Raw genomic sequence first — 26701 nt, forward strand, 5'->3', positions numbered from 1 at the left:
GTAGGGTTACCATCCCGACGCGGCCGGTCCCTACGTGCCTCCCGATGATGTGAATCCCTGCTTCCTGCTTCCCGCCCCGCCACAAACCGCGTCGTCGTCGTCGTTATCCTGCCGCAGGGGCCAGAAGCAGCGACGGCTCTCCGGCGGCAGCACGGCGCGGACATGGGACACATCACACTGCCACGGCGCATGTTTCTGTGGTGCATGGCGTCCATCTACTTGTTTGCATTTGTTTCCCTCTACGTGCAGATCCCAGGTGAGAGACTTGAGCCCCGTCCTGCCTGTGGTGGAAAAAGCAGCATGTTAGCTTGTTAGCATGTTAACTCGGAGCCTGGAACTTTCTGAGGGCTGCACGGATGGGAGTTCACCTTTTTGCCCGACCTGTTGCTTTTTGCCACCCGAGGGCACACATAGTTTACCACCAGCTTCCCTTTCTTCACAGCACGTTCTGGGCATGTTTTTTAAAGAATCAATGAAAGAGGAAGGGTTGCAGCTATAAAGGGAAATGCAGCCACATTCAGAGAGAAGTGCTGATATTTACCTTTTACCTAAATGAATTAAAAAAAAAAAAAAAACACCAGGCACCTTCAACAGGACAGTGTGAAGTCATGTTGCATCTGAATCTGAATTACAGATTTTTAGCAGGTCTGCTCATGCAGGGCAGACAGTGATCCTGATGACAGTCTGCATTAAGGGCGCAGTTTCACTCCAGCTTTGGGAAGTACAGACACTGGATCAAACCTAGTGTAGCACCTCACATTGGCCATTTAATCACAGTATGGCTGTCCCTCACTTCATTGGCAAGATTGAAACAAAAACGTCTTAATTTGGTGCATGTGCAATAGCTGACTGGATCACATTGCTTCTCTGAATCCTTGATGACAGTCGTGTTGTCTGTGCCTCTGTCTCTGAATCCTAAATTTACATCCACAGCCTGCACAAACACATTAACTTGAAACATTTGCCTGTGCTTTCTTTTCTCGGTCCATTTCCAGGTCTCTACGGTAATGATGGTCTGTTGCCGGCACGCTGGCAGCTGCGGTACAGCGGGAAGCCCCTGTGGGAGCAGTTCCTGTCCTCTCCCACGCTGCTGTGGATGGCACCCAGGCTCGGACTGGACACACACACCGCCATGGAGCTGCTTTGTCTGATCGGAGCGGCTCTGAGCCTCGCCGCCGTGCTGGTGGACGCTCTCCGAGACAGCATTGTGTTTTTGTGCCTCTGGGTGTTGTACATGTCCTTGTACCAAGTGAGTTTGCTGTATCAGATGTGCAGTTTTCTGTCTTAACACCACCAGCTACTGTCATCAGTCTCCCAGATTTCATGTGGCCTGTGTGTGTGTTGCAGGTTGGCCAGGTTTTCCTCTACTTCCAGTGGTGAGTGCTGTGGACGATATGATTGGTAGACCTTCTAAATGATATGTTCCATTAATTAACACTCTGGTACTATGAATTGCATGTGGAAATTTGGCACTTTGTTGATAGGGTAATGTCATCCTCAGACCACTGTTTGTGTCATCATCACAATCTGTGCTGCTGTGCAACAGCTGTGCTAACAAACCAAACATCTAGTTGGACAATATCAATCCTTTGTCATTCTTTTTTTTCCCCTTTCTCCCTGACTTGCTTGCTCCTCATAGCCATTTTATGCCTCCTACTGATAGGCAAAGGATAATTCAGTGGCATAAGTTGATTCACTGGAAGAATTTCAACTCTATTAAAGCAGCGTGTTTTGCCACTCAACCCTCTTCAGGGTTATAGCTCAATTCAATAATAAAAATTCAGTAACACTGAAGTAGCAGCTCAAATGCATTGATTAAATTAAGCTGAAATTCTTCCAGTGAATCAACTTATGCTGCAGAGTAGCAGCAGCAGACGTTTCCCACTAATGGTTCACAAGCTGTCCCTACGGCAAAGCTGTTCCTTTTTTAAATGAGTGGCACTGGGCTCTTTTATTCACCATTGCACTTTTGCTCAACAGGTATATAGTCTAGGTGTCTGGTGTTTTATGCTTTTTATCTATTTTAAAATGTCCTAAAATGGGGAGAAGCTTGTGACTCAGTTTATTTATTTATTTATTTATTTATTTGAACACAAATGGCAAATAAACTTGAGCTGAACTCCTTTGTGATGCCGCACAGGGACAGCTTGCTTCTGGAGACGGGCTTCCTCTGCATCCTTGTTGCTCCGTTGACGTTAATCCGAGGATCACGAGGGGTCAGAGAACATGACGGTGTGACCTTCTGGCTGGCCCGCTGGCTGCTCTTCAGACTCATGTTTGCCTCCGGAGTGGTCAAGCTCACATCACGCTGTCCTACGTGGTGGGGCCTTACAGGTGTGTGTGTACATATACAGGAGAGGGCAGATCTTGTTTTTCATTCCTTCTTTCTTAACACTATAAGACAACTTGTGACACAGGTTGCCTCTGCTTGCATTATTTTGTGGCCCTTGTTAGAATTAAACCAAACACCTTTTAAGGAGGGAAGCAAAATGTCAGAAAATTGGATCTACTACTTTACATATGAATGCAAAGCATGTTTGATTTTTAGGTACGTTTTCCCCTTGTTTTAGTAGATTCAAACAAAGCATGTATACTGTGTGTTTACCAGCTCTGACGTATCACTATGAGACTCAGTGCATCCCGACCCCCCTGGCCTGGTTTGCCCAGCAGTTGCCCGTCTGGTGGCAGAAGCTGAGCGTGGTCGGGACCTTCGTCATAGAGATCGCTGTGCCCTTCCTCTTCTTCAGTCCACTGCGCCGGCTGCGGCTGGGGGCCTTCTACTTGCAGGTTTGTAAAGATGTAGCACTCTGTTCTTTGGTCCTTTGTAAACCAGCTGATCTTTATGTAGCTGAGACAAAAAGTGCTGCGCTTTTAAAATTTGCATCTTTTTTTTTTTTTAACCAATGGCTTTATTTGCGTCTCTAAATCCACAATTGAAACACTTACCCAAGACTTTGAGTCGTGTGAAATGTGGTGTTTTAGGTGTTGATTTTTGTGTGTTTTCTGCCCTGTGGTGTGTAGGTGCTTCTTCAAGTGCTCATCATCTTGTCTGGCAACTACAATTTCTTCAACCTGCTGACCTTGGCCCTCTGTCTATCTCTGCTGGACGACCAGCATGTGCACTTCTGGCTAGGCAAGGCACAGAAAAACAACAACAACAACAATAATGGTATGGTTAAACAAAAATACTGCACACCCTCGTACATTCAGAAAGTCTAGAAAAGAATGGAGGCTGAATTTAGTCGTTGCTTGATCACTACTACAGACTGATATGGCTCTTTCAACAGTAATATTTCCCAGCCAGTGTAAACATAGTTTGCAATCCCCAAAATCTACAAATCCAGTCAAGAAATTGAGGTCACAAAAAAGTCTGGTATTTTCACATTGAAAATATGAACATTTATACACACACAGTTGTCCTCATGCAACAACAGAGTTTAGGCCTGAGTGGTTCGTTCAGTCTGTCTCATACGGGCACCTCCTTCCTCTCACTGCTCCAATCAGAGTCCAGGCTGTGGTCGTGGCTGTGTTACCTGGTGGAGCTGGCTGTCTGGTCTCTAATCGTCTTTGGGATGATCGTATGTTTCGACCTCCAGGTGGACGTGGGAAAGAAGAGCGTCTCCTCCAGGACAGGTATGTGTGTGTGTGTGTTCACATGCTTGTGTTTGTAAGTATTTATGTTTGCATTCTGCGGTGTTTAAATGACATTTTCTTTACTCTCCTGGCAGTGTTTACATCCCACCAGTTTAACCAGTTTCTGAAAAGAGTCACTATCCCCTCTATCTGGATGGGCGTCCTCTCTCTCACCTGGGAGATCATCACTTCCATGTTCAGGTATGACTTTCCTTTGTTTTGATTATTTGCCATCTTCAGGAGATTCCTGGTTACAGTGGATGTGTTTGGGAGCAACAGAAATAAGAGTGAAATGAAAGGTGTGTGTGTGTGTGTCTGTCTGTTTTTGTAGGTGTGCGTGCATCCAAGGCTTCCTGAGAAGGTTTTGGGGAAGTATGCAATGGACCATTTTTGCTGCTGCTGCTGCTGCCATGTTCACCATCAGTCTGGTGGGTCATGGTCGAGCTTCATGTCGTACAGCTGATGATATGTGGGCAACATTTTGAGTCAGTGGAGATGGGCAATATTGCTTTTAACTCAAATATCAATTAACAAATGTAGATAACACAAAAAGAAGATGGTGGGCACATTTATGACAGGTAATGCTTTCACTGTTTTAACCCAATGGCAAACTTGGATAGCAAAATTTCAGTGTCATGCAGTCAGAAAGAAGAAAATTAGTTAGGCGACCTACCCTCTATTCAAAGCACTTTGCAGCTGCAGATGCCTCAGTGTATGAGTTTGAGTATATTAAATTTTAATGCAGATCATGAAGAGTATGTGTTGTGATGAGCTCAAACACTGCAAGCATTTTTACAGTCAGTGTGGAGCAGCATTACCTGCCTGCCTCTGTTAAACATGACTCATTTCAACCTCAATGGGAATGAAGTTAATCTAGCTGGAAATCTTAGTGTGTCTGATTACAAAATATGTATTTTTATTGATTTTTGTCCAGTACAGTTCCCAGAAGTTGTCAGTGGTCGAATTATTTTTTTCCCCTTTTTGGCCGTTGTCACCATCTCTCAAATTTGTAAACAAAATATTTGCTCACCTCATGACTTTGTGGCTATATTATTCTGTTCCAGGTGCCATTCACCTATGTGGAGTATGACTCTAATGCCAGCCTCTGGCCGGGGGTGCGTCGGGCATATGAGGTGGTTGACCGCTACCAGCTGGTCAACTCATACGGTCTGTTCCGAAGGATGACCGGGGTCGGCGGCCGGCCGGAGGTTGTCATCGAGGGAAGCAATGACAGAGTCACATGGACGGTGAGAGACACTGTACAGCCACTCAAACAGGCTCTGAATCTGTCTGTTACTTGTTACTACAATATCTACTTCTGTTTATCATACGGTGTTTCGTAATGGTTACGCTCCACACATTTACATTTTTTGCATTTTTTTTTTTTAAGGCAGTCATTCAGTCTACTAATGAATTACAGCTGCTGTGACAGCTGTGTGCACATGTGCTTGGCTGTGATCTTTCAAGTCAATATTCTGTGTAATTGGACTGTTGAATTACGCATGAACGTGCGTCATACTTAAGCTTGCAGTTATTGCATACTCACAGTATTGAAGAAGTTAATTTCATTTCACTCAGACTCACAGACTCACAGATATAGATGAACAAAGTGAAAAAACATATTTTCTTCCCCAAGTTTTCAGACTAATTTTTGTTGGTATAATTTTCATATTTTAGGAGTATAATTTTATCTATAGTCTTTCTTGCAATAGCACGCTGCCACAATGTTAACAGCAGATTACAAAAGTTGTCATTACAAAATGCAAGTAACATCATTTATCTTATTTGTGATCACTAAAAAATGTTAGTGAATTGAATTTGTTGTTTTTTCCTCTCCAACACTCCAGGAGATAGAGTTTATGTACAAGCCAGGCAACCTAAGTGCGCCCCCGGCTGTGGTGACGCCCCACCAGCCCAGGCTGGACTGGCAGATGTGGTTCGCTGCCCTGGGCTCTTACACACAGGCCCCATGGTTCACCAGCCTCATGTACAGACTGCTGCAGGGCAAGAGAGACGGTACGTACCTGTGAGCAGAGTAACCTGCAGCATCGCCTGTAACTCTTGTATCTCCTTAGAAGAGGCCAGAACGAAGTGGCCATGTCTCTGAAAGCTTGTCTCTGTATGTTCTGCAGTCATAGAGCTGATCCAGTCAGATGTAACTCAGTATCCATTCCACCAGGAGCCCCCCACCTACCTCCGAGCCCACCGCTACAAATACTGGTTTACTGAACCAAAGGCTGACGGGTCAGTTGCTTCTCTGGCACCCTCCTTTTCCATGTCTTACTTTTAAAGATAGCCTTTTAAAGCTGATGTGCAAAACATGATCATTTGAATTTTACTCTGTGACAATTTTACAGTTGTATTAAGTGACACACATTTACAGAAAAAGTCACACAGGTGCCAATTTTACAATCAGGCAAATATCAGTGTTAAAAATAACTGTTAGCTAATACTGATACTGCTTTGTAAAGTTTATATCAGCTGTCACTGATAGTCTGATGCTTACTTATTTTTACATCCTGTGTGACTTTAATTGTATTTTACTTTCCTATGTTGTTGTGGGCTGTCTGCTATGTTTATTTTGATGATGCCCTCTTGGCTGTGTCCTGTGAAAATGGGATTATCTCAGTGGGATTAACTTGCTAAATAAAGGTTAAAATTGTCCTTTTGAAGAATATTAAAATATTTGCTGTTCTGCTCGTGTGTTTGTTAGATCCTACCCTGAGCGCTGGTGGAGGAGGGTCTATGTGGAGGAATTCTATCCCACAGTGCAGCTTGGTGACTCCTTCCTGGACAGTATGCTCCTTCAGTATGGACTTAAGGTTAATAAAATGAATGGATAACATATATGTATTTTTTTTTTCAACCTGACAAACTGTATGACAAAACAAGGTCATGTGGGCCTCATGTGGGATGGGGAAAAAAGGCAAAATCTCCTGAACATGTTTAAGCCGCCTAAGGTGTACGGTTTTGATCAGGGGAGTTCAGTATTGATTAATGGTGCTCTTGCTCTCTATTTCTGCAGGACAAATCAGCTCCACGTCGCCTATCCAATGCCACTGTCCCCCGGGCTGTGAGGTGGGTGCGCTCACAGGTCAGGGGTGTTCCCGCCCCGTTGCTCATATGGAGCCTTTTCGCCTGCAGTGCCTCCCTCTGTCTGCTTAGGGTATTGCAAAACAATAAGAAACCCAGAGAGAGTGAAAAGGCTTTGGTCGAGGAGAAGCCCACTATGACTGCAAGTGATCATGCAAAATCTGCAGCTGATGGTTCCTCAGATATTACTGGGCAGCCAGATGAACCACAGGAGGAGGAGGAGGAGGAGGAAGGCAGTGAAGACAACGAGGGACAAGTAGAAAAAGACACTGTTGGTGATGAGGAGGAGGAGGAGGAAGAAGAAGATGCAGAGGAAGATGAGAGAGAAAGGGACGATGACAGCCTCAGGAAAAGAAAGTAAAAGTTTGACATGTTGAAGCCGATGTAGACAATCCTTCAGGATAATGCCACCTGTCACCAGTACTTGCCTTTGTAAATGTTTCCCAAAATGACCAAAGAAAATGTCTTGAGTTGATTTTGCATTTTCTAATCAGCCAGTTATGAGAAACATTTTGCCAAGCCACCCCTACGCCTTACTTACTACTTGTTTGTATATCAGCTGTCTACATCAGTGACACACTCCGATGTCCTGTCTAGTAACTGAGCAGCTCCAGCCCAGTAGTTGACAGATTTAAAAACATCTTTTCATAGAGAGAGGCCGAGCTGATGGTTTGATTGATCTTCACACTCTACTCAGACACTCCAGAGTTGAGCTTCGGCATTATTGTGCCTCTGTTAGTCCAAAGTAAAGGCTGTTATATTCTGTGCATCATCATGTTTAAATTCAGGCTCAGTCAAATCATATCAAATGACTCAAACCCAATGCAATTTAAGAAATATATATGTTGGTTATTTAATTTTTTTCTTATTTTGTTGGTCAATCAGGAGAGCATACAGACATGTTGGTTGAATAATTGAACGGGCTTCCATGCTGTTCCTTGTGTTTTGTGTGTGTGTGTGTGTGTGTGTGTGTGTGTGTGTGTGTGTGTCTTTGTATCTGTTCCTGTATGCATAGTACTTCAACAACTCTGCACTTTTCTCACTGTTTTTTGTTTTACACAAAATATCTTTAATTTCTGTCAGTATTAGAAATGAAACATCACACAAATCAACCCTGTGCTTGTAAAATGTTTTTTCTAACATTAATAATAAAATGGACATAAATAACTTTTTGGCATTAATCATTTTTGGCACTTAGTTGAAAATGAGGAATAATTACACAAGTTAATGTATACCTGAGAGGTCATTAACAGTTTATATTCAGAAGAAAGAAAATAGACATTTACACATTGCTACAGCGTGTAATGGCACGACTTTAAAAAAGACTATCCATATAAAGTGTTAGGTTATTAATTAGATTGTAAACACTTTGTTAATCATTAATAAACAATTATAGACGACAGTTTTCATACATGGATGCAGGCTCACTATTTGGCAAGATCAAGATACTGCTGCACTGCATCAATTTTGTTAAATCTCAGATCTTACTTGCTGCTTTGCTTAGTCTGCATCAATGTTTGAAACTGTAATATAATTAGTTTATAATGTTACCATTTATAAAGTCTTTGCAACCTAATTAATAGCCAAACTATAAGCCATTCATAAACCCTTCATAAGCGTAACTAAGTACAAAAGAAGTGCTGCATGGCTCTAGCAGCTCATATAACAGGTGCTCTAACCCTTCACAAAGGTAGTCTCATTTTAAAGTGGTACCCATGTAATGATTGATTCCAGTTGCTCTATGATTTATATTTTATGCATATATATTTGAAAACTGCTTTAAAGAATGATTGTCCAACCACAGTATTCTTTTTTATATATATATATATATATATATAAAGTTAACCACATGAGATTTGGCGGATTTGCATGATTTGTGATCACCACTTCAGTACTCCGGGACAGTACTTGTCGATCAGAGACTGGTAGTAAGGCTTCAGCTTCTCAACATCGGGCATATCGGTGGTCTTGGTGTACAGGTCGAATTTACTGTGAGCAGGGCAAAGGTATGAGTTCAGGTCCAGGCAACAATATAAGTATGGATGTTTGCACGTGTATCGGAGAGAGAAGATGATACATACTTGAACTCTGTCACCCAGGGCAGCATGCTAAGGTCTTTCTCATTGCACAGATGCATGTAGTCACCATGGGAATGCCAGGGGTAGAAGGAATGGAAGCGGATCATATACAACCCCTAAGAGATTAAATAAGGGATACCAGACAGTCATGTGAGCCTGGACCCACCAGGGATAAAGAAAGAAAAATAATATCTCACTCTGCCCTGCTCTTATTTGTTTACCTAGCACCAGATGAGTCAGAGAAGCAGAAAAACATATTACTGATATCATGAGGTTCGAATAGCATCAGCACATGCATGTCTAGCTTTTCTAGTGCTGCCTCCCTGAGTAAGAGTGTTACCCAAATATGTATGAATAAAATGTATAATCTTATTAATTAGGTTGTAAAATAAAATGTATGAAACCAATTTAATGTAAACACCAAGGTTATTCAGTCACTCACTTCCTCTGGGATCTTGCAGTTGTTGAACTTCATAACTCTGTAGAGATATTCTGTAGAGGAAAATATAGGCTGTGTTTATGAACAGGCACTTCATTGTCTTAGTCATTGAGGCTGTAACTATATGCATTGTGTGATGTGATGATCTTCTAATTTTGAGGGGGAATGTCACATGTTCATGTTATTTCTGTGCCCCCAGGACAGATCCATGTGGTCACTTTGCACCCCTTGATTTATGATATTAATTTGATATAAAATCAGAAGCTGCTCCATAGAAAATGAATGGATGGCTGACTTTGTGGAGAGCATAACATGCTACCTAGAATTGTCACTAAATGAAGCTGACATTGTAGCTCTGCAAACAGCTATGAAACAGAATTTGTAATTTTGTGCAATAACTCACAGAAACATCACAAAGTTCAACAAAATCAGTGTTGCATTCATTATTTGTGGCGTAATGTCTGATTTCACATTCCAGTGGCATCAAAAGTCCAAGGGTTAGTTCTCTGCTTTCAGAAGTATTGACTCAACTGTCCCATGGCACAAGAATAAAGGTTCTTCAAATGGGTGACATCCCCCTATGATTTTACTCTAAATGGTCCTTAAATAAAGTTTTGGGGGAAAAAAAACCCACACATATTCTGTGCCTGCTGCATGCAATTCTGTATTCTGTATGTTGCAGTTGCGCCATTACATGAAATAGAAAATATCTAGATGTCTCGTGCGTCATGATACTCACATTTGCCTGTAATCCAGTTGGGTATATCTGCTGTGTTTGGTTTTGTGATCTCCACTAGAACTTAAAATACAGTTCTGTGGGTCTGAGCTCAGCCGCACATCATGTATTTATAATGATGAACCCACCGATGCTGGTGGCAGAGATGTAGAGGTTAAAATCACTGAGGGAGAAATTACGTTGGCATGTGTTGCGGTGGCGGTTGTGTGTGGCTTGACGTGACATGACGACTGTGTGACGAGCGCTCTTACCATCATGACCCCAGGACATGAGGACATTGTCCAGCCCGCAGTTGGGTTCATAGATCCCATATTTAGAACTAAGCAGAGAAAGAGTCATTCATGCAAAGTGAGAGAGAAAGAGAGAGAAAGAGAGAGGTTAGTTCTGATGGAGTGACAAGTGACATGTCAAACCCCATAAACATACACAGTAAATATACTGTAAATACACATAAAAATGAATATAAAAACATAAACATAAAAATGAACATAAAAATGAAGTGTTTCAAATAGATGTTTTGATGGTGTAACATTTGACCAAGCTTACTTGACGGCAGGGTTTTTGTCATCTGGGTTTTCCAGGAAAGTGGTATCTCTGAAAACGATGGAGTTCTGAAACTGGCAGCCCACGGGGAAGGTGTCGCCCACCACGGCCCACTGCACATGCACACACACACACACACACACACATGCACATAGACCAGCTTAGATCTACATCAGAATTATCCTTGTCTGCCATATCACTAATAACAATGAATTCATTTAAACAGCACTACTCAAAGCAATATTACAAAGATGAAAAAGATCGAGTGATGATACAAATAAAATTAAAAGTAGTGAGGAGGGGAAAAAATCAATATAATGACTGATTAGGGTTGATGTTTGAGTTGGCAAGCAACAGAAGAACAGCACACCGTGGTTAGGTAAACTGGGAGAATACAGGAATAGTAATTTTTTAAATTCCCATTATGTGTTTATGTCTTAAAATCCACATTGAATAACTACAGTTCCATTTTTTTCTCATTTGTGAATGTTATATATTGTTTATGGACAGAGTCAATATATTTGTGACTTGCTCATATTTTCATAAATTAATTCCTGTATAATATATTGTTATATGTCATGTGTTTGAACATCATTTCATAAATGTTGTGGCCTATAATTAACATTTGCCAGGCATCCTAGTGTCGTATCTATCTCTCACCTGGGGTTCTCCAGCAAGAGCCATGATCTTTCCAACATCATGGATCAGACCAACCAACTGGAACCAGTCTGGAAAGGACCAGTGGAAACACAGACTAGGGATATTGGGTTGGGGTGTGTACTTTCACATTATAAGCCTCTGTTTTCGCTTGTGTGGTACCTTTGTCTGGGTGTTCTTTGCGGATTCCCTCGGCAGTCTGGAAGGCATGGAAGGAGTTGGGGAAATCCACATCGGGATCGGACTCATCCACCAGCTGGTCTAGAGACATGATGGCCTCCATCATCCCCATCTGGCTGTGGCTGCAGCCTGACCATTCAGAGTGCTGCAGGAGAGCGAGACACACAAAACAGCATGATGACGACAGATACCATCAGTGTCATATCAGGGCAAGGAATGAATACCTTAAAAGCCATTCCTCATGGGGAAAAACAAAAAAGAATTTCTCTTCTCAGGGGACAAAATAAACCTCGATAACCTTGAGAAATGTTTTTAAAATAATGTTTGAAGTCTGATAGAAGGAGGATTTCAGACAATATCTGGAAAACCATGTAATGCTGGTTGCTTTTCCTAAATTACAACTTTGTGCTTTGTGTTTTTGTGTGAATAATGAAATTAGTCCATTGAAGACACAAGTAGAAATGACGTGATTCACCACTCACCACGTTTATCTGTCTTTTTTATTATACTAAAAGGGCACCCTCTTTCAATATTTAGAATATTCTCCACATTTAATAATAAGATGGGTTAATAATAAGAGGGTGTCCCTCTGTAACCTCTGGGAGGAATGGGAGCATATTTAATCAACCAGTTGTTGGTCTAGACTAATGATTTGATGGCCTTTTGCATGTGGATTGGCTGTTTTGCTCCCTTGAAACACTCACCTTTCTCTTTACAAAGTCCAATGTCTGGTTGGTGTGCATCAGCTTGTATGTGTTGAACACGCGGTCAATGAGACTTCCACTCTGAAACACACACATGCACACAAAACATACCATATACACTTACTGAGAACATCACAGGATTATTACTGTAAGTAAAAACAAGGCATGCTACTCAGAAGAGACAGAGAAGGAGAGTGAGATGTGTACCTCAAAGTTTCTATAGTCTTCCTTATCCTTGCTTTCTTTCTCCATCAAATTTGGCCGATATGCCAAAGACGGGTCTGGACCCTGAGTTTAAAATAATAGAAAAGATAGATAGAGAGATAAGGAAATATAGCAAATATACAAGTAGCAGAATAAAGTAATTATCTAAATAATTAAATAAGTAATTATCAAAATTAAAATCATAAATAGGACAATACTGAAAATATAATTAATATTTCAAATATGAAAGTATTGTTGTCATACATACAATGCTTATGGCTGCCATTTTCAGTGGATGAAGTCTTGGTCGTTGCTGTGTGGTGTGAGGCTCCTCTGGAGTTGAGGACCCCCTCTCCGCCTGTATATATCCCGCTGGTTTACAGGCTAATGTTTCAGTCTTGTAGTGTAACATAAAGGATATACACACACCCACAGATAGTCACACATTAACTAAGCCTCAGTTAATGGGGTTCACATTGGTGCACCACTGCACTGTCCTGTACAGACACTGTCCTGTGTGTGTGTGTGTGTGTGTGTGTGTGTGTGTGTGTGTGTGTGTGTACATGTGCATGTTTGTGTTTTCTTCCTGAGAACAGAGCGTTTTAAAGGTTCAGCAGGTTTCTGGTTTGGGCTGGTAGACAGTGACTCAGGATGTACAATGACATGGCAGCTTAGAAAGATAGAAATGTCACTCATATACAGACAATACTTACTTGTCTATACACAAACATAAAATATAATCACACACAAATAAAGCCCAAAAAAAATAAAAATAGGATAGTTTTCAGGTGAATTTTTATGTAGCATTGAATATCGCCACTTCATTCCAAATGTTTTAATCCTTTATCTGCTTTGCCACTAAATCCTGTCAAGTGATTTCGAACAATCATGTCCCCGGCCGTATTCAGGTCAAATGAGCCACCTACTTTCCCACTGGTTTGGATTGGTTGTCACAGTGGGTGGCTGATGATGAAGAATTTGATCTGTGTCACTGTTAAGCTGGGAAACACGGGAACGTGATCTCTGTCTTGTTTGTTCAAGACTCAGCTGGACGTCTCTTGGATGTCTGTCTCAGTTGGATGTCTGTCCAACTTAACAGTGGCACACAAAATGTCTGTCCAGCTGAGTCCTGTCCTGTCTGAGGCTGTCTTGTGTTGGAGCAACCTGAAATGAACACATACAGGGGTTTTTCCACATCTTAGCTGTAATATGGGCATGCTCTGTTCACGCCTATATTACAATAACGAAGACCATTTTCAAAGCATAATAATTTTTTTATTCATTCATTCATCCATCCATTCATTCAGTCATTCATTCACTTTAAATTCACATGTTCAGGTGATAGACCAACTAGAAAATCCTGTGCTGCCCTGGCTCACATTTGAACCCAGATTAAGCAGTTGTGATATTTTAAATTTAGGTCCAAACAAAATTTTGGCTCGGGAACTATCTTATGGTGGAGGAGTACATTCTGCTGTGCGACTTTCCAAGTGCAACAGAAAGTGCTGTGCATCTTTAAAAACAAAAGCGAAGCAAGCCACCTTTAAAACCGAATTTTAAAGGTACTCGTTTGCTTCTCATCTGTCTTCTGGAATTAACTTTCCTGACCAATGGTGTGTGAAGGCAATCATGTTTGGCAGCTGACTTTGAAGCGACGGATCCCCACGAGCATGTGAATGTACAAATTATCAAGTGACTCCTACAAAAATAAGCTCAAACAGGATGTTCGCTGTGATGGATATCACAGGGAAGTTTCAAGTCTCAGCAGGTTGATTTTTGCACCCTGTTGATATGAATGGAAAGGAATGTGTGCCCGGAAGGTGTAAAAACCACATAAGGACTTAAAAAGTTGTCAGTGTTTTTTGGAAAATGGGTAGTAGTAGTGTTAATGTAGCAGGCTAATATAGGACCTAGTAAAACATGTGAATTGAAGTAAATTGGCTAAAACATGCAGAAACACTAGTATGATCTTTTAATTTTACAGTCAGTCATCATGGGCTCCTGCTGCCCTGGTTGGCAGGAGATGGCCTCCAGGGGGATATTTCAGAGAGCAGGTTTACTGACTAAACAGAGTTTGCTGACCCAAAGTTCAGGGAAACAAAGGATCTTCACTTCCAAGAGACCAGATTAGATGAACTGTTGCTCAGTTACTGTGGGACCTTCCACCCTGAAGTTAACCTAGTCAGTAGCAGGTTGACTTGAGGTCTGTGTAGGTTCTTCTTATCCAAGAGGTTTCTTCAGTTCTGACAGACCGGTGGGGCATTAAAACTTCCGATTAAAGACGGAGTGGAATATGAAGCTCTGGTTTCCTTGTTGCCACTTGCCATGATTAATCCTTCTATCTGCACTACATTTATACTGGTTTATTATCAGCTTAGTATCAATTAGATTCAACCAACTCAGAGTTGATTAAGCTGTTTTGAGATCCAGAACTCGGAGTATGCGATGTCAGGTTTGTTCTAGGGTTTGTTCGAGTTCAGGGTTTCATTCTGGGTTTGTTCGAGTTCAGGGTTTCATTCTGGGTTTGTTAAACCACCTTCCTGAAATAGACCCAAGATGCCCTCTGACTGGTTTGGGTGTAATGCATGAAAGAGTTGTTCTTTGATTTCTCTTCTTTAATGCTGAGCAAGAGATGTACATTAGTTGTTAATGTGATGTGATATGCATTGATCCACTGCGATCCATCACAGAAGGCAGATGGATGAGGAAATTGATACTGCCCTAGCGTGTACCTCACACACACATACACACACATGACAAGCTGTTTTAACATTTATTAGCAAGACTGGATATTCATTACAATTGAATTACAGACATCTGTAATTGTCACTTTTAGTAATTAGATTTTTATTGCAGATATCGTGATTCATAATTTTGACTAGTCATAATGTATTTGTGATTAGTCAAAATGTCTAGTAGATATCTATAGGCCTAATGATATAAATTCATTCCAGGTAGTTAAACTTGACAAATAAATGTTACAATGGCTTGCCGTACAGATACACAATGCTAAGCCACTAAACATATGTGTCTCAGCGTGTTGTAAATTATGTGCTGAGAGTATAACACAGATACCAAATATCATCTGGTGTCATAGTGAACTTGACCTTGACAGATTCCTGTGGACTCTTGTTCTCTTTATCTGTGCCTCTGTTGACACTTAAAAAGTGTGTGTTTGTCTAGCAGCTAACATTAGCTCTCATGCTCTCAGCACAGACCGCTGTTCAACAGATACAACACACTTGAATATTTGACTGAAGTTTTATTACACAAGGCTGCTGCTGTAAAAACAAAGGATTAAGTGAAAAAGCAACAGGGATGGTCTATAAAAAAAGATGCTTTTACTTTGACGAGGTTCTCACATTAACATGGGGGTTTAGTCAAATGGAATATTTACAGCAAAATGGTCTCATTAATTTAAAGTTAAATAACACATCTTTACAATTCAAGTCATACTGAATGTAATGAACAATAAAGTGCTTTCATGTGTTCCTCAAACACTTGACCTTTAAGAACAACTATGGAAAATTGGTGTTATGGTTAACTGCCTATAAAGTACCACAGTGATTTGTAACACGCACAATACCTTGACAGTTTATACTCGCAGCGATTTTTAATTTGGACATGCAGACAGGCATGAGACTAGGAGGCCTTAGAGATGGATAAAACTGAATGAGGCCAAGAAACAGATGTAATGGGGGAACAAGTGAAAGTAGGATTTGTAGATTTACTGTGTACTGGTACAATGCATGGCTCTCCACTGTGTGTCTGGTTTGTCTTGTCAGGGAGTAAAGACAAAGTATCCAAGTAGCGTGCGGACAGATTATGGATTAGGGTTAGTGGTTAATTTGGCTGATGGTGTGCAGTGTAGGGTTTTAGGTGAAGGGTTAAAGGGTCTCATTAGAGGTTATTCTTGCTTTCTATGTGGAGTTAAGTAAAGCCACTTGTTTAGAAAGAGAGGTGAAGGTGTTTTTCAAACACCAGCTGGACTAAGGCTCAGATAGGTGAAGTTCAGCTCAATGGGGTCATTAAAAATGACCTTTTGCAACAACAGACAGCGGTCAGACGCTCGTTCCCCTGTGTCAGAAGCAGGGCTGGGTACAATAGGCTTGGCAGAGGCTTCCCTGTTTTCCTCGTATATGCTAAGTGGTTCACACTGACACACAGGATAAATGCCACCACACACGTATTATGTTAATTATTAAGCAGCGATCAAAAGACACATTACAGACTGACATCAAAGACAGACATCTATAGGCTAGATTTATTTCCCGCTCTAACCATGTCACCAATGCAACAACGGACCTCTTAATTAAGTTCGTTGATGGTTGTCGATAAAGTTGTCTCCACAGAGTTGAGTCGAGGGGTGTGGTCTTAGCCGTAGCTGTGAGGGCTGCGGGGGTTGATGGGGGAAGAGCCTTCCCTCCCGCTCTGTCCAATCAGCTGGTAGAGACGGTGACTGAGGTTCTGCACCTGACAGGTCCCCAGGACGCAGCCTACCCTCATCAGTTGTCCGTGACCCCTCCCGCCGCCACTGTTGGCATGGCGACGACCCCGTGATGCTCGCTGCCAGGCCACCCCTTCCCCTTGCACATTGTCATCTTGGTCGAGGAATGGGTTGGACAACCTCGGCGGGGGTTCTTTGTGCAGAAGGGCCCTCCACATGATGTGCCTGTCTCCCTGAGCAATGTTGTTGTCAAGGACAGCAGGGAGATCAGAGGCAGTGGGCATGATGATGGAAGGAGAGGGATTTGGGAATCTAGGGGTTCGGGGTAAACCCAACCTAATGTACAGAGAGACAGAGAGGGAATGATGGTTAGTTGCAGTGAAAAAGCAGGATAAAAAAACCCCATCCTAATACATTGTTTCTGCACACACACGCACGTACACACACAGCCCAGTTGCACATCACGCCAGGCCCTCATGACTGCCAGTCACCTCCTTAGGTTTCCAGGTGGAATTTGATCATTCAGATGAGATGAAATGCCTCACAAGAACTCAAGCTTGTAGTGCAGGAATGACCACTGAACTCAATCTCTATTCTCGCTTTTTTTTTTTTTTTTTTGTAGCAGACTGCTGCAAAAGCCAATGAAACAGAGAAAGGGGGAATTGAGAGAGAAAATGAGAAGGAAAGATAGATGGGAAGATAGACAGAGGGCGGTGGACAGGCCGTAGTTTAATTCTGGAGCTGGCTTATTCAACTGCACCGCGGCTGTATCTTGATAGTGTGAGTGTCTGCCTGTCTTACAGTATGCCAACTCCCTGACTCACTGCCTTTCAACTCAGGACTTTTTGTCTATTCACGCATGCATCACAGCCTAAAGCAGGGAATGCTGCATGGTAATGTGTGTGCACGCCTATTACTGCTTAGGTTCTTTTCATATTTGACATTTATTCTTATTTATGACAAAATTCCTTAAAGCACAGGCCTGTGCATCTCTTGGACAGTATAGCTCAGTCATGCTTACTCGCCATCACCTGCAAACTATTCTCAGTTAAAGTGTCACCAGTTATTTCATTGCTGTCAGTCAATCATTGAATTTTTTCCTGTTATGAATGAAAAATTATGTTCCCAGTTAATCAACAACAGTCACCGAATGGACAAAAGTAACAGCGGGACGAAGACTTAGAGAAAGAGAGCACCTCAGCACAAGTCATAGACGGGTGCATTCAATCAAGAGGCTCCTACTCCACCGCTCTCCTTGGAGGTTTCAGGGTTTTTAAGGACTGTTCTCCTCACCTTCATGCCGTCTAGTCTTACCCCTTTCTCACTTCACAACAATGCCCTCTTTGTTTTTCTCTCACCCCTACTCTCTGTCTCAGACATTCAGGGGTTCAGTCACGGGTATGGGCCTGTCTGTTGGGTCATGTGACCCATCAGCGATTACGCAACACATAAAAAGTTCACAATATCCGCATGTCGTGTATGCATGCTCTCACTGGCGAGGGAGGCACCGGCACATTCTGAGCACTTAGAGATCTACAGCTTTAGCTGCTATAGGAGATTGTTACACTAATCCAAAACAATAACTCAGTTAATCTGTTTACACATTTCTGAACTTGAGATTTGACACCATGCTTAGACTTTTGTACTTGAATCCAGGACCTGTTTCAGCAATGTATCCTCAGCCTTAACACACAACACATATAAAACATTATGTGTGCCTGATTTCACTGCTGGGACTACACCTCCATTGCCACTAATTAGCCTTCTCAGTTCACTTTTCCTTTTATGTTTGATTATGTATGATTTTCAGACTTGGAAAGTAAAACAAGAGCAAAATAACTATGTATAATTAAATTTTGATAGCTGGAGTTTTCGTTTTGAGTATTTTTCCATTATGCTACAATCACTTTTACTTACATAAACGATTTAAGTTCTCTTGCCATGACTGCAGGGCATGAACAATTTATAGATGAGTCAATATCAATATAGGGTACCATTTGGTGTCCCAGGCAGAAATCACTCACTTTTCATGAAAAATTTGCAAAATAACAAAACTCTGATGGTTTATTATAAATGGCCAAACATTTAAACACACATTGGTACAGAGATACATCTTTAAAAGGGTGTTTTTCATATTTTAAAAAATTTTCTATGATTAGATGCATGTGATTTTGCCATGTCCCAAACTCCTCTCTACTAACTTCACTGAGTGAAATAAGTAGATAAATGATATACAATGTACAAACCTTTTACATGCTCTTGTTGCTCTCATCAAGTACTTGAATAAAATGAGTCAGTTGGATCATTTATGGACTAATGTCATAATAATAATAAACATTTTGCATGTGTCCCTGGATTTGCTGTCCACCCCGTCATTAGGTGGTTGCTGCCACTATAAGAAACCACCTGCTGTAATCAGTGACATCACTACCACTGCTTTGTCTTTTACAAATGGAGTGAAGAATAGCTCCGGCAGAGAGAGTACATATCAACATTTATATTTTGACATTTTCATCATTTTATGATTGAACTTGAATGTGTTCAATCTTAATGTGTCCACCCTGTCATTGCAAAATATGAATCTATATAAATGCTTTTCAGAAATTCAAAATATGTTTGTTAAAGTATACACAGTCACCTTCCTAACTGATACATGTTGCTAGCTAATGGCCCACCATGTGCTCATTAAATGCAAACTTCAGCCAAAAACGTCCACCCTGTCATTGTCCACCCCGTCATCAAGTCTAGTTTTATAACAGTTTTATAAGTTTTTCAGTGTTTCAGAAGTCAAGTGGAGGACAAAACATATGCAGAGAAAGGAACCATTTGAAAGGATACCTATGTTTATACTTTTTGTGGTAGGCCTACATTTAGGGACCAAGGGTTTTTGTTTTGTTTATATCAATCTTGTTTTTTCGTCTAGTTGAAGGTTTTATTTATTTATTTTTGCTGTTGTTGAGTGTCATTTCCAAATGTAGCCTACCTGTGCACAATTCAAAATACAGTCGGTGAAAAAAGTCATGTTTTGACAAAAAACATTTGTTGACAAAACCATAACATTGTCCACCCCGTCATGCCATTGTCCACCCCGTCATATTCATGTTTTATGTGAATAAATAATTATTTTCACAAGTTATCAAAACCTTTTGTGTGATTTTGCTCTTAAGAGATTAGGGCCAAACAGTATTATTTCAAAGTTTGACCAGATACCTTTATTTATAGAGTTTATTCAGAAAAGAAAGTACAACTTTCACAGATTTTACATATACAAACATATTTTTCCATAATTTCTGTATTTTTGAGAGATGTTTTCCAGAAACTAAAATATATTCCTGAACGAGGGACCAAATACCTTTCTGAAAATGTAAATTTTGTAATCAATATGATTAGAACATATTTACTGTATTTAGAAATTGTCCCATGACAGGGTGGACACATTTTGCAATTCACTTGTACTTTCTATTCTTGCAGTCAATTTATAAAAGGTGCAGGAGCTTGACCAACATGCATTTCTAACAGCTTAAGGTCTACTTTATACAATGGATATGGAGTTCAGTGGAAAATCTCATCTTTTTTTTTGTGTCATTGGGAAGTCTCAATGGCACTTTATACTGATATTGACTCAGATCTTACTTTTGGCTTTTATGGCCCTCTGCTGGCCAACAGAGTCTCCTTTTTAATCTGTTTTACAACCGTAATGCCTGTTATATAGTTCTGTTTCAGTGGGAGGATTTAAATGGTAATGTAAGAATTACTCATTGCCTGTGTGTTTAACTGGGCTAACTGCATGATAAAAATCACATTAAACTTTATTCTGAGTGTGCTAGTTTCATAGTTCTAGTAATTAGCAATATATATGGATGTGGATAACAGGTTGGTTTTACATATGACTGTAGATTATTGCATAGATCCTATGTCCTTTGTTGGCTCCTTCTGTCCTGCAAAGGAGAAAGTGAATGTGTGTTTGTGTGCCTCTCCCCAAACGCAAGTGTATTCAAGTGGTGAGAAAGAAGGAGGTGCGGGAGGGGGAAAAGAGGGAGAGAGATAATGTTTGTGTTTGTTTGTTTGGTCTGAAAAGTGGGCCAGGATATGATCCTTATCCTGTAATCCCCAGCGGTATTCTGAACGGTGTTCTGGCTGGGCATCTTGGGCTCACACTACCCACACATACACACAAACACACTCTCCCATTCATTCATTCACTGGCCAACTTGCTCAACTCTCCACTCGCTAGGCTATAGACTGAAAAGGCACTGATGTTGTGTGTTAGACCAGTGGGTTAGAAAAGAAGAGATTGTCCTGGGGGTTTGAGTTCAGATGTCTCTGCTCCTGCAGACGTGAGGCAGACGGTTGGCAGCTCTGGTGTACACACAAACACTTGTGCACGCTGCCATAATGTTGGTTAGTGGGACATTAGCAGTGTTTGCACGTGCAAGGGACATGTGACTCCCTGGCACCACATGCAAACACAAACATACACACACAAACACACATTCAAACACTTATTTGCCTACAGTCTATGCTCAAAACAGGCTTTTAGATGCACTAATTCGCTCTGTCTCACCCTCTCTCTCTCTCTCTCTCTCTCTCTCTCTCTCTCTCTCTCTCACACACACACACACACACACACACACACAAACTGAAAGAGCCACCTGTGGATAGGGTCAGAAGTCAGTTGTTGTCTCTGGAGGAAAAGGCAGTTCAGTGCACCAAGGCGCTCCCCAACACAAGGGAATGTAGGCCACTGAGCAGCAACCAACTTGCCAAGCTCTATGTATCACAGTCCATAGTCTGTGTATTCAAGTTAAACAAGTATTCACCCCCTGTTGGACATTTCCACATTTTGCAATGTTACAACATGGAATTCAAATTAATTTTGTTGGGCTTTTTAACATTTGATCAACACCACATGCATGGTGCTTTGAAGGTACAAAATACACAAGAATTCGCCCTCCCTGATTCGATATATGGTAGAACCACCTTTCTCTGCAATGACAGCAGCAGTTCTTGTGGGGTATGTCTCTACCAGCTTTGCACATCTAGAGACAGCACTTTTTGCCCATTCTTCTTGGCCAAATTGGTCAAGGTCAGTAAGATTGGATGGAGACATGTAAACAGCACCACAGATTCTCTGTTGGATTGAGGTTTGGGTTTTGACTGCGCCGTTCGAAGACATTAACATTCTTTGCCTGAAGCCACTCCAGTGTAGCTCTGGCTGTATGCTTAGAGTCATTGTCCTGCTGGAAGGTGACCCTCTGCCACAGTCTCAAGTCTCTTGCAGACTGAAAAAGGTTTTCTTCAAGAGTTGCCCTGTATTTGGCTCCATCCATATTGCCCTCACTCTTGACTGGTTTCCAAGCACCTGCTGATGAAAAGCATCCCCACAGCATGATGCTGCCACCAGCTCTGGCAAGTTTCACTATCACAGCTCTCAGAGGACTTATTGGGAATGTTGGGATGATGGATGACAAAAGCAAATGTCAGGAATTCACAACTTTTTCTTGTTAAGAGGTATGACTGAGACTAGAGGTGATGCTGGCAAGTTAGCCATATGCCACAACTGTCTGGAGTGTCTGCATGCGAACCAACCAGAGCAAACTCTCTATCAATGGCAGTGTTCACTGATGCTTCTTGTGCTCCTGTGGTCAGACAATCGGACTACATCAGCCGGTGTCATAAGATGACGCAGATTCATTGATTGATCTGAAAAATGGAATCTGCATGCATGTTTCATATTAGTGGATTAGTATTAGCCTCAGATCTAAGATATGATGAAGATCTGATCTGGTTACCCCTGGCATAAAGGCCAGTATGGGGCATTAGAGCTGGGTGTTAAATAGTATTTGGTTCTTACATGATTAAAGGATGAAGTTGGTAACAATGTGAGGTGAAGGGGAGAATAATCCTTTGTGTTCTGCACTTTTTGTTGCAATCGGACCAAGCTCTACCACCACCCCACCCCGTCTCTCTCTCACTCTCTGTTTCTCTCTCTCTCTTTCTTTCTGTGTGTGTGTGTCCATGAGGGTAGGTGTATGAGAGAGTCCAGGGTTTTGACTTTCTGGGCCTTACAAAGGAGCTTCTCCTGCATTCCTCGCAAGTTAGAGCCCAGCATGGGGTTCTCCACGGAGGAACTGGACACAAACACACACTCACACTCTCACACTTTTTTTTTTCCTGTCGTCAGCCCTCACAACCTGCTTCACATGAAAAAAAAAAAAAAAAAAAACTCTCTTGCCCCTACCAGAGCCCCACTTTGTCTTCTTTATCAGTGCCACTGCTAATGGGCCTATTTAATATATATTCTCTCTATTCTCTCTCTGTCTCTCTCTCCTAATTTACTATAAAATCATTTATCTTTTTTTCTCTTTTGGGTGACTTTATTAAGAGCCACCATCAGTACTGTGTTACATCTATCAGTGTTGAATCACACTGAGAACCAATCACAGAGCGGCCCACTCTCTCCTCTTTCTTTCTCATCAGCCAGTGATGACATACAGGCACCCACTGCGTCTCATTGTAGGCTACTAAAGCCCCTTTAAAGCTCTTTTTTCCAATTGGAACGAAATACAGTTTATAGCATCAGGGTCAATGTAAAAAAAAAAAAAAAATGCATCATAACATCATAGCCCAATGACAAGAATTTTGAACAAATAATATGTTGCATTGCTAAATGCAGCATATAAGTCGAAAAAATATGAGAGGAAAAATATCTAAAAATGAAAACAACAAACCACACACACAGAAACATACAGATACCCACATATATGTGCTCTCACAAACACAAGCTATGTTCAGTGTATGGATTTTTGACACCGACATGATGTAAAACGTTCCAGTGTGTCAATAACTCGATTGTTCCCAGGCTTCATCAATATTGTACAGCTACTCTATACTCCTCTGTTTGAAAATCCAGTTTGCCCTCAGTGAGCTAATTCACTGTTAATACTCAGAGTGTAACTGTTTTCACACTTGTGGGATTAAAATGCTAAAAAAGGACAAATTACATGTATAGAGAAATCTTTGTTACATAAGGCTCATAAGTCTCTCTCTCTCTCTCTCTCTCTCTCTCTCTCACACACACACACACACACACACACACACACACACACAAACACACACACACACAAACACACAATCTGAAACCCTGATATAGACACAAAATCATTAGAACTGCCACCTTAAAATAGATTAGACTAGCCAATGCAGTGCTAGGGCGTAACAAGTGATATTGTAGTGAGTTTGGTTTGTTGAAATCTGTTACAATAATAAATAATTGGGATACAGAACTGGAGGGAGAGGGGCTGGTGATGCGGAGGAGAGTCTGTCTGCACCTCAAGTCTGCATGTGACAGTTAACTCAAAAAAAAAAAAAAAAAAAATGCTTGTGGCGCTGGATCACAAGGCAGCCTCTCTGAATCCCACACGACCACAAGCTGTGTAAGCTGTGCACCGCAACTTGGAAATTACTTCTGTTTCAGTCTACTACACTTTTGTCTGTGGCTCGCTTGCCACTTGCCCCCACGGGTTGGCTGGCTGTGCGTCCTTGTCTCCAATCCTTCCTAAATCACCTCTACCTCTCTCACACCTCCGCTCAAGGTTTAGCTGCTGAGAGAAGAATCACCTCATTCTGCTGTTATAACCTTTTCTGATATTGCTGACCACCAGTGGCCTATAAGGCAAGAGAGAGACGTATAGGCTATAATTTTCTCGCTCCCCCTCCTTCACCCCAACTGACCGCAATAAATCAAAATCTGATTCAAATATGCTGTATGCCGGCATATAAATATACTATTCTCCGTTATTCCAGCCTTAATTGGCTAGATTTTCCCTGCACAAAAAATAGTGATAGTACTCCTATAATTTGGTTGGTCTACTATAGGTATATCACAACAAAACTAGAAATTATATGTGGTTAATGTAATTGCATATGACCTACAATCCTGTAGGCTGAGGTCACTATAAACTCACCACAGACTCACTTAAAGTCTCTGTAACGGGATTAATGCAGACATATTAAAGTGAGGGCTAATTTTCTCTTTCCTTCCCCCTTCACCATCCTGCTGCAAAAAACTGTAAGATATAAACATGGCCATAATAAGCAGTTATAAGTTTTGAAACTGCAATATTCTCATATATATCACCCTCATCAATAAATAATCATTAGGCTATTCTTACCTGTGTCGGTGAGCCAGGCTCTGCAGAGTCAAAGCCCGGGACTGGATCTCCAGAGGCAGCAGGCCGAGGATGAGGCACAGCCACGCCGGAAGGAGCACGCACATGGCGGGGCAGCAGGGACGCACGGTCCCGGGGGGCGCGGAACTCGGAAGAACAAAATCCCCTATTGCGGAAAAAAAAAACAAGTGGGGAAAAATTGTATGAAAGATAAGTGTCAAGTAAACCTCGGCTAAGTGACTTTGACAGTTATTAAGTGAGTGACACTGACAGAATATAGTGTGTTGTCTTACTGATCTAGTGCATCTCCTCCAAACTGACCTTCTCTCGTCAATAGTAAAGAAATCCGGAGGAAAGAATCCGGAGAAAAGACCTGAAAACTCAGATGCCCTCATCGGGTGCGACTGGACTCCTAAGCTTTCTCATTTATAAAGCCTGATTCAGTGAGGAGGAGGAGGAGAAGGAGGAGGAGGAGGGAGAGGGAAAGGAGGGGGAGGGAGGGTCTGTTTCATTCAACAACCCAACCTCTAATGAACCCCACAATTTAATTAATTCTCAAGAATTCGTCATCTCATATGACGTAAGTTATCTCAGGTAAATTTTTGAAATATTAGGGTTCTTCTTGATCGTTAGGTCAATTCTCTTACTGAACCTGCGAAAACGTGACTTTACAGTGATAGTGATAGGCCTATATGCCTACTTACATATCCTATAATTCTATTTTATTTCATTTCGTTTATTTATTGGTAAAACTTATATGCACTAGGTTTGGACCATTTAAAAATACGCCACTCCTCAACTCATCATGTCAATTTTTTTTTGAATAGCCCAATGAACATGTGTGATACATCATGTGATACTGCACATCATATTTTATAATAGCTTAATAAGAGTCAGAAGGAGTGGCAGGAGTTACTGTGTAATTAAATCAAAGGAACTGATGAGACCCCCGAGGTGTTTTTTTTTTAATGGAAGATTTATTAGAAACTGATTTTATTTTTAAACAAGTTATCCATCAATGACTAGCTCATGTTAAAGCTTTGCTGGGAATGGATGAGTGGGTGATAGCACAGTTTTGTAATGCAATACCTTTTTACAGTGAAGTCCTTGTTCTGGGTGGCCTTAATATACTGTAGGTTGTTCCACAACAGTGGCAGAAAAATCAATGGTTTTGGCTGCACTACATGTACAGTAATAGCTTTGTCAATCTAGGTTCCTGCCTATGTGCCCTTTTTAAACTTCTAACTCTGTTGTGGAAGAGGCCCTGCTGACATTTGTAAAACAAACTGCAAAAATTGACATTTATCTTTATGGCCTGGCAAGATATGTTTGCATTAAAAAAAGAGCATAAAACACCAGGGCTCATTTGACACTGGTGACCCCACTGACTCATTTTGTTTCATCCAAATAAATTCCGGTTATGGACATGGCTATTCTGGGTATCTGACCTCCTTTTCTGGCTCTGAGATTTTTTGAGATGTGGGTTATTGGCATGTCGCTGTGGCTGTGAAGCATGCTATGACTGGTATGCAATATATAACATTACCTCTGGATGCTGCGCACCTGTGGTCTTCCTTCCTCACAACTTGATATGAAGCAAGACCTGATGCCAGACAAGGGTGTGTGTGAGTGTGTGTGTGCGTGCGTGTGTCCGTGCAAAGACGTATACACATTTATACATTTGTGTAACTCCGTTGTGTAACTCTAACTTCCACATGCCAGCCAGCCAAGCCTGTACTGTCACTGTATCCCTAGATGCACCAAAAACCACAAAGCATGTTAGCAATGACAGCAAAAGCAAAGACAGAGAGAGTTC

General features: G+C 41.4%; 3 protein-coding genes across 4 annotated transcripts; 1 reads left to right on the forward strand and 2 right to left on the reverse strand.

Annotated features, from left to right (window-relative positions):
• lmf2a (lipase maturation factor 2a) lies at window positions 1-7894 on the forward strand. The gene is made up of 14 exons (XM_030054600.1): window positions 1-256; window positions 996-1249; window positions 1348-1376; window positions 2141-2334; window positions 2609-2787; window positions 3022-3169; window positions 3505-3633; window positions 3729-3834; window positions 3965-4061; window positions 4698-4880; window positions 5481-5649; window positions 5766-5877; window positions 6347-6455; window positions 6659-7894. The coding sequence occupies exons 1-14, from the start codon at window positions 163-165 to the stop codon at window positions 7085-7087; spliced, it is 2232 nt and encodes a 743-aa protein (XP_029910460.1). The 5' UTR covers window positions 1-162; the 3' UTR covers window positions 7088-7894.
• A 712-nt stretch (window positions 7895-8606) lies between these two features.
• Window positions 8607-12553, reverse strand: miox (myo-inositol oxygenase). The gene is made up of 10 exons (XM_030053869.1): window positions 12536-12553; window positions 12271-12351; window positions 12064-12144; window positions 11342-11504; window positions 11183-11250; window positions 10526-10635; window positions 10231-10298; window positions 9247-9296; window positions 8808-8920; window positions 8607-8715 (listed from the first exon to the last, which is right to left on the reverse strand). Exons 1-10 carry the CDS (start codon window positions 12551-12553, stop codon window positions 8607-8609), a joined length of 861 nt encoding a protein of 286 aa, XP_029909729.1.
• Window positions 12554-15026: 2473 nt separating this feature from the next.
• On the reverse strand, window positions 15027-25276 carry adm2b (adrenomedullin 2b). 2 transcript variants are annotated; one of them, XM_030053870.1, is made up of 3 exons: window positions 25179-25276; window positions 24889-25051; window positions 15027-17050 (listed from the first exon to the last, which is right to left on the reverse strand). In XM_030053870.1, exons 2-3 carry the CDS (start codon window positions 24990-24992, stop codon window positions 16642-16644), a joined length of 513 nt encoding a protein of 170 aa, XP_029909730.1. In that variant the 5' UTR covers window positions 24993-25051; window positions 25179-25276; the 3' UTR covers window positions 15027-16641. The 2 variants fall into 2 exon arrangements, with proteins under 2 accessions (XP_029909730.1, XP_029909732.1); XM_030053872.1 differs by having other exon boundaries at window positions 25207-25265.
• Window positions 25277-26701: the final 1425 nt, after the last annotated feature.

The sequence above is a fragment of the Myripristis murdjan genome, chromosome 6 (genome assembly GCF_902150065.1).
Source record: "Myripristis murdjan chromosome 6, fMyrMur1.1, whole genome shotgun sequence".
NCBI lineage: Eukaryota > Metazoa > Chordata > Actinopteri > Holocentriformes > Holocentridae > Myripristis > Myripristis murdjan.

Bases quoted from the DNA above. Each gene is read 5' to 3' on its own strand.
- miox (XM_030053869.1), bottom strand. The intron at 11,505-12,063 runs GTGAGTGTTTCA...GCTCTCCTGCAG, and splicing joins TGGACTTTGTAAAGAGAAAG to CACTCTGAATGGTCAGGCTG. The intron at 10,299-10,525 runs GTAAGCTTGGTC...TTCTCTGCTTAG, and splicing joins GACAAAAACCCTGCCGTCAA to TTCTAAATATGGGATCTATG.
- lmf2a (XM_030054600.1), top strand. From the start codon at position 163: ATGGGACACATCACACTGCCACGGCGCATGTTTCTGTGGTGCATGGCG. The intron at 3,634-3,728 runs GTATGTGTGTGT...CTCTCCTGGCAG, and splicing joins GAGCGTCTCCTCCAGGACAG to TGTTTACATCCCACCAGTTT. The intron at 5,878-6,346 runs GTCAGTTGCTTC...TGTGTTTGTTAG, and splicing joins ACTGAACCAAAGGCTGACGG to ATCCTACCCTGAGCGCTGGT.
- adm2b (XM_030053870.1), bottom strand. From the start codon at position 24,992: ATGTGCGTGCTCCTTCCGGCGTGGCTGTGCCTCATCCTCGGCCTGCTG. The intron at 17,051-24,888 runs GTAAGAATAGCC...TCTGTACATTAG, and splicing joins AGCCTGGCTCACCGACACAG to GTTGGGTTTACCCCGAACCC.